Source organism: Labrus bergylta, chromosome 20 (assembly GCF_963930695.1).
Source record: "Labrus bergylta chromosome 20, fLabBer1.1, whole genome shotgun sequence".
Lineage (NCBI taxonomy): Eukaryota > Metazoa > Chordata > Actinopteri > Labriformes > Labridae > Labrus > Labrus bergylta.
In genome coordinates, this window is record NC_089214.1 from 22,741,609 (window position 1) to 22,749,305 (window position 7,697).

General features: G+C 44.4%; 1 protein-coding gene across 1 annotated transcript in view; it reads left to right on the forward strand.

Moving 5' to 3' along the window:
* The window catches only part of LOC109992652 (uncharacterized), a 75,355-nt gene that overhangs the window by 62,319 nt on the left and 5,339 nt on the right, over positions 1 to 7,697 (forward strand). Inside the window, exons 6-8 of the mRNA XM_029279592.2 lie at positions 1,666 to 1,755; positions 6,172 to 6,313; positions 6,661 to 6,794. Of these exons, the coding sequence (XP_029135425.2) occupies positions 1,666 to 1,755; positions 6,172 to 6,313; positions 6,661 to 6,794 (366 nt within the window). The remainder of the gene's footprint in view (positions 1 to 1,665; positions 1,756 to 6,171; positions 6,314 to 6,660; positions 6,795 to 7,697) is intronic.

Sequence of the window (7,697 nt, forward strand, 5' to 3'; positions counted from 1 at the left end):
TATTGTTCTATCAGATCGTATCTGAAGGTGGAAAAGTTACATGTTGTTGCTTTATGTCCATGCTGAGTCAGGTCAGAATCAGGAGAAGTGAAGAGGAGATGTGAGTGTTTGTGTGTCTAAATGTGTGTGTGTGGATGGGACCCCCCCCCCCCCCCCCCCCCCCCGCATGTCATGAATCCATGCAGGTTGTCCTCGTCAAACATCATCTTCATCCTCAGCTACAACAATGACCTGAGTCATCCTTCCCTCCACTCCCAGCTCATCATATATGTTTCTCCCATGTTGTCATGTTCCTGTCACTGTGCTGCTGTGTCACAACATGACTCACACACCTCAGGACACACACACACACACACACACACACACACACACACACACACACACACACACACTCAGGTATCAGAGAGCTTCATGCAGCTCTGCTCGCTGAGGCAATCAGATCACTGTGAGGTGAGAGAGAGAGAGAGAGAGAGAGAGACAGGCAGAGTGTGTGTGAGTGTGAATTTAGAGGCCACAGGGATATATAAAACACACACACACACACACACCACCGGGGAAGACCTGCAAAGTCTCGCAGTAAAACAGAGGTGACAGACTCTGGCAGCAGCAGTCACGCAAGTCAAGTAGCCTTGCAGTTGTCACGCTATCGCAGCTGTACACACACACACACACACACACACACACACACACACACTACAGCGCTCGTCTCCTTCCTGTGTTTTTCTTTCTTCTCTCACACTCTCCATCTGTCTGTCCTTTTTTACTCTGAAGCCTTTTATGTATTTATTTAATATTTATTTTTTTAATCAACACTTGTGTCTGTGAACTAGAGAGAGTGTGTGTGCGTGCGTCCGTGCGTGCGTGTGTCTGTGAACTAGAGAGTGTGTGTGTGTGTGTGTGTGTGTGTGTGTGTGTGTGTGTGTGTATTAAAACGGGAAACTGGAAACCGGACTGTGTTTGTGTCGGGAGCCTCTCTGCTTTGAATCAATGTGTTTGGTATCAGAATCAAAGCAGGTTTCCACTCAAACAGATTCAATTATCAAAGTTTTTTTCAAATTTAAAAAGGAGCAAATCTTCACGTCCATTTGAGCTGCTTTAAAAAAAATCCTTGAATCCAACCCCACCGGAACATATTTCTAAAAGACGTTCAAAAATAATATTTTCAGGTTTAATTTGTCCGGCTCCCATCCAGACCCATCTGTGTCTGATTGCTTCTCCAGTGTTATTCTTTCTTTTCTTCTGATGTTTCTGTTATTGGCTCTTCTGAGAATTATGGAAAGAATGATTCAAATTCAGTATTTTGATATCAAAGGCTGACAAACACGCTTCACTTTGTTCCAAGCCTAGAAGAAAGAAATGTACATTAAAGGCAGTGAGCACTGTGTGTGTGTGTGTGTGTGTGTGTGTGTGTGTGTGTGTGTGTGTGTGTGTGTGTGTGTGTGTGTGTGTGTGTGTGTGTGTGTGTGTGTGTGTGTGTGTGTGTGTGTGTTACCTCTGCAGAGATGAAACACAATAAATACAGTTGTTTGTTTTTGTCAATTATGTATCTGCTGCACTTGAGTTTATTTGCTGCATGAGTTGCTCTGAGTCATCACTTATTTCTGTGTCTCTTTCTCTGTGTGTGTCTGTGTGTGTATGTGTGTGTGTGTTTGTGTGTGTGTGCAGTCTCTGACAGGCTTTGCGTTGGTGGTGAGCAGTGACGGGATGGTCTTTTACGCCTCCTCGACCATCGTGGACTACCTGGGGTTCCATCAGGTGAGTTACAGGTTTCAGTTGCTTCATATCGAGGGTTAAACACTTTATGATGAACTTTAATAACAACCGGTTTATTGATACCTGAAGATAGACCAAGACCTACCTGAAACCAGAGTGCTCTGAGACCGAGCCAAGACCAAGCCCATAAATATCACTGAAATGGTCTTATTTTACCTTATTTTGTTTGGTTGTTGACTTAAAGGTTCAAAATGAACTTGTTGCAGTTCTACAGCCTGAGCAGGTTTGTTGTGTTATTGTGTAACTTTGGTGTTTCACACGGTTAGTACAGAAGCAATATTTATGTAACACATGATAAAACAGACTATTTATCCAGCAGTGTCAGCAGTAGACCAACAACTGCTGTCCTCTTTAGCTCCTCCTCCGTCTGAGCTGAAGCCACGCCCCCTAGATATCATCGTTGGTATCATGTTGGAGTTTCTCTTTATTTCTCCTTTTCTCAGTCATGGTAATAAATTCCCCCTGCAGATCTTCTGTGTGTTGTGACTCAACAAGTGTTCAGTGACATTATCCAGCGGGTTCACCCTCAGCTGATCCTTTCTGTTCTCCTCCATCCCGCCGTTTCTTCTTTCTTTCATCCTACGTCTAACAAGCCGCAGTCTGATAACTGGATCTAGACGGCAGGTCTAACCCACTAAGTCACAGCTGAGAGGCCACAGGAAGGTGAAGACCTCTGTTTCACCCTCACACACACGCTCTGGGTGTCTGTGTGTGTGAGGGCGCTGATAAGTCACCAGCGGTTCAGCGTGCTTCCTCTCCAGCGGCTGCACCAGCCACTCTTTAATTATGGATGATATCAACACGGGCTCGCCTGTCCTGCCTCGCTGAAATCATCCCTCTCCCTCCAAACCATGAATAAAGTGCTTTTTACTGTTCAAATCCCTCCTTTAACCTCATGTCTGCCCAAACTCACACACACACACACACACACACTCTGACATTGGGGTAGAAATTCTTTCGCTTCAGCTCTCTCACTTGGCTTACAAGCAGACGGGGGCAGTAACCCAGCGCCATGAAATCGACATAAAAACCAAAGCGGTCTGAGAGATCCTGCCACAGTGTGTGTGTGTGTGTGTGTGTGTGTGTGTGTGTGTGTGTGTGTGTGTGTGTGTGTGTGTGTGTGTGTGCTGGGTTGCATGAGAGGCAGTGTGAACAAAGAAGAACTTGGAAACACAGCAGCCATCAGGTTAATGCTATGTTAGAATGCTAAGCAGGCTAACGATGGTGAAGTAAAACATCACCGTATTCACATCGTTAGTTTAGCAAGATGGATTGTAAACTTTGCTAATTAATATTATAAAAGCCACAATGGTTGATGGGAAGGTCACACCCCCCTCAGGTGGGCTTGATGGCGTTTATATCACGCGACTGCTGCTTGGCCGCTGCAATAAAAGCTGTCCATCTGACCACCAAACTCTCCCGCTGTGAGGGACATGTGAAAAGCTGTGGCGGTATAGATGCTCTTTGACGAGCAGCAACAGTTTACCCAGCATGCAAAGTAGTTTGCATGACGGGCAGCATGCAGTGAGATCAACTGCTCGTCGATGTTGTCATCAGTGATGTTCCTGGGGTCATGGGGGTTTTCAGGACTTTTAACATCAGACCCCCCCTCACCCAGATGACCCAGGTTGATCAATCCTTAGGTTGAGGTTGATCAAGTCCCGGATTGCATCCCAGCAGCAGCAATCCACGGGCTCGCCCTTTTTATCCAAAGCCAGTTCCGATAACTCTGCGCCCTGCCAGAGCTTCACAGATAGCGCACTGTGATAAAACCTGGGCGGCCCCCCTCAGTCTGCTGAGAAATAAAAGCAGAACTACAGTTGTCTCTGAATACTGTTGCTAACCTGTTTGAACCTGTTATTGAAAGTAAACAGTCTCCTCTCCAAGAACTTAAAAAGAATCAGAAGTTGATGATGTATTTCAGACCGTCGTAAAAACCTTCTCTTAGTCGTTCCCACATGTTGAGAGTATTCTGATATTTGGTTTGTTTTTAAGTGACTTTGTTTTCCTCCAAAGCCTCGACAACATGTCACGTAATTTTGAGCCCACAATTGTAGTCAGAAGGACACTTATCCTTAATGTACCACAGAAGAAGAAAGGAAAAGGCTTCTCTCAGTAGCACCACAAGAAAGCTCTGCAGAAGAGCAGAAAACCTCCGCTGGCCTTTGATCCCGTTTGTTAGCCGGGGCCGTTTGCCTTTGAAGGTCAGCAAAAATATCACTTATTCTCCATTTTTCCCTCCTCTTTTCCTCTCTGTGATTTTTACGAGAAACATAAACAATAGTCACTCGATCCGTCTGCTTGACTGCCGGTAGGGAACCAAACCACAGGCCGAAGACGGTGGGAACAGATTGTGTTTTCAGAGGCAGGCGATCAAAAAGCCTCGCGTGCCACCAGTGTGGAAATTTTGGAGAGAGAGCACGGGAGGAGGGAGAGAGGGAAGAGGAGAAGGTTGAACGTTTTAGTGAGGAATCTGTCAGGGAATGACAGAAAGCAAAGCTATTGCTGGAAAAGAGAGAGAGGCATGACGAGAGTGGGCTGGAACCCAGCTCTTTATATGTGTGTGTGTGTGTGTGTGTGTGTGTGTGTGTGTGTGTGTGTGTGTGTGTGTGTGTGTGTGTGTGTGTGTGTGTGTGTGTGTGTGTGTGTGTGTGTGTGTGTGTGTGTGTGTGTGTGTGTGTGTGTGTGTGTGTGTGTGTGTGTGTGTGGATGGATGGATGGGGAGGGTTCGCTGGGCTGGACCGCTGTTCAGGAGCTGGTGTCACGCGATGTTTGACAAACACAGCTGCCCTCTCTGGCCCTACAGCTGCCCCGAGCCTCTGACTGTACGTGTGCATGCACATCCACAGCAGCTAAAGTACATGCATGTTGCTGTGACTCTGTGTGTACAGTAAGGTCCTTGTGTGTGTGTGATGAAGAGGAATTAGCACGCTCGCTGTGAATCCTGGGGCAGACTGAGAGTGAATCTGAGCAGCAACAACAGGAATCTCTCCTCCAAACTGAAGCTACCAGCTGGACCAATGGCAGCTAAGTCCAAAGTTAGAGCTGGTGTTTGTAAAGACTTCCAGAAGGAAGGCCTTACACCTGCCTACCTGCCTTCTTCCTCAAGACAAACTGTTTATAAGTATTAGACGTAGCCACCATGAAATTAAGCTAGTGTTTTTAGACTGCGTCTTGAAGCCTCAAGTTTAGCATTTTGGCCATTTCCATCTTGGTTGTTTGCAGCCGGAAGTGACCATATTTGGTCAAAAGGGAGGAGCTAGTGGGGTGGGACTGAGGGTGGCTTTATATTTTGTATTCTGTACATCATGCAGTGATTTGTACTGTTCAAGTTAAAAACTCAATAAAAAAAATAAAAAAAGGGAGGAGCTAAAGAAGAGTGGTTTAGCGAACACTAAGTTATCAGAGACAGTGTGCATGATGCTAATTCATTAGCTGGCATATCAAAGAGTTAACGACAGTTTCCCCCTCACATTGAGATTCTTATTTTGGTGGTAGCGTCATATTTTACACTTAGCTAAAAAAAAAGTTAAAATACATTTTAGAACGTAGCGAATTGGAAAATTTCTCAAAGACATCCTGCACAGTTGTCATGACTTGAGAAATGAGTAGTTTAGACTACTGTTAAAATAGCTTTTTTTGCAGTAACATAAGGCTCTATTTGGATTAAATCACTTTTGGAGACAGCCTCTAGTGGACACTTAAGGAACTGCAATTTTCGATTTTGCACTTTTGCGTTTGCCACAAAATGGTCCTACTTCTCAGTGATTTATTCCCTCTGCAAACATTTTTCTAATAACTTTATGGTCTCAGTTTCTAACTTCAAGTCTTCTTCACAACAGCACGATGTTCATTTAGTACATTCTAGTTTAGAGTTTAATAGATGAGCATGCATACTTCAGGGCGTGACTTTTATATCAGATTGAACCAGTATTGAAGTGTAGCAATGCACATCCACCCAGTCATCAAAATAAGGTCTCTTAAGGCTCCAAAAACAATATGCAAAAGGATCGAAATGACAAAATTTAGGGCTTTAAAACTCAAGGGTGTCATCACTGTAGCTACGTCTGTTTCTAATATACCGCCTATGCCCTGATTCATCGCCATCCGAAAGTTTTAGAGGTCTGACGTCCTCCAGGCTGACACTTAGGTTTCCAATTTCCATGGAAATATTTCAAGAATGAAGGGACCTGAAAGCACACACAGCTGAAATGAAAATATAAAGTCAAGTTCTTGTTGTTCATTTTAGATTCCATCTCTTCTGGTTTCTGCCTTCTTCATTCTGAAGTCTAAAAACGAATGGGCAACGTCCACTTCTTATACCAACGGTTTAAAACTTGATCTGTGACAGATTGTCTTCAACAAATTGACCAAGAATCTCTAAATCCTCCCCCACAGACAGACGTGATGCACCAGAACGTGTTCGACTACATCCACATAGACGACCGTCAGGAGTTCAGACGTCAGCTGCACTGGGCCATGTGTCCTCCCCACCAGGGGGCGTCTGCACACCAGGACGGCCAGATACCTGCAGGGACAGGTGGGTGGATCCCGGGAAAGCTGGGGGGGAAACTCAACAGGGATGATCACGCTCATGGCCGAGATCAAACATATTAACAATGGCTTGTTTTGAAAGCTCTGCAAAAAATCATTAACTGAAAAATAAAAAATAAAAAATGTTTTGCATAAATCCATAGTCATGACATCCATTTATATCATACGTTTAAACATTTTTTAATCTGATGATGAAATATGTGCCACACTGTAAGATTAAATCTAATTTTTTAACGTGCTTCTGGATAAGAACCCGACGCTTTCAAGTTTTATAAATTGCTCCGTGTTTTCCAAATAGTGATCCATATTGAATTCTCTTCTCCTCCGTCTCAGGTGAAGATTTTGTCGTGAGCAGTCTCTTCAATTCTCCCGAGGCTGGGGGGGTTCCTCCTGAGCTCTCCTGCTTCCTCAACAGATGTTTCATCGCCAGAGTTCGATGCCTGTTGGACAGCACCTCTGGGTTCCTGGTGAGTGGTCTGAGCCCAATGTGCCAGCTGAACACAACAAACAGAAAAGTGCATTCAAATAAATCATAGAGTAATCGTGCCCACATTCTGGGAGAAGACCCAGGCCTGTTAAAAGTATAATGACCCCGCCGGTACAGAGAATCTTGTGTACGGTTATTTATAGTTGTGTTGGAAAGTGTTATGAGGACTCTGGACGCAGCAGCAGCAGCCGGGTTCATCCCTCGTGGCTGTGACTGCAGCGGTCTGGAGAGGAGCAGTGGAAAATGACAGAGAAACTAGAAAATGTTGTAATGATAATTTGAGTTTTCATCAGGGTCAGCAGAGTTCAGAATTACTTTTCGGGGTTTTGCAGCCAACTGGTCACTTGAGGTACTGCAGTTTATTGGATTCATTTTTCAACAACAACAGGTTGCCACTTGGTTAGACAAAGTCGTTACTTTGCTAGTTAATGAAAAGGACGGAGAGTCTTTAAAACAGAATAACTGAGCACTTCAGTGCAAACCTGCTGTTGTAAATCTACCTTAGTCTCGGTGTAGGAGAGCTTATTGGAAACAAAAGGAATAAGTTTGAGGTATTATTAATAATACATTGAGATATCAAATCACAGCCAATCACATGAACATAGGATAGAGAGAGAGATGCAAAAGGTGATGAGCAGAGGGGTGTCCCCAAAATCCTTAACTATGATTGGTTAATTGCCTTGCCAGATGTGGGACTTACGTTGAGAGTTTGCAGATTGCAGCTGATCAACTCAAGTTACACGGTGCAAGAACATAGTGATGGGAAATACACCTCTTTGACAAGAGTTGCATCATACGTCTGCTTTCCTTTCTGGGCATCAGGACTAAAAGATTCTGAGGATTTTAGACAAACCAGAGACAGGACTGGAGTGTGATGTGAGGT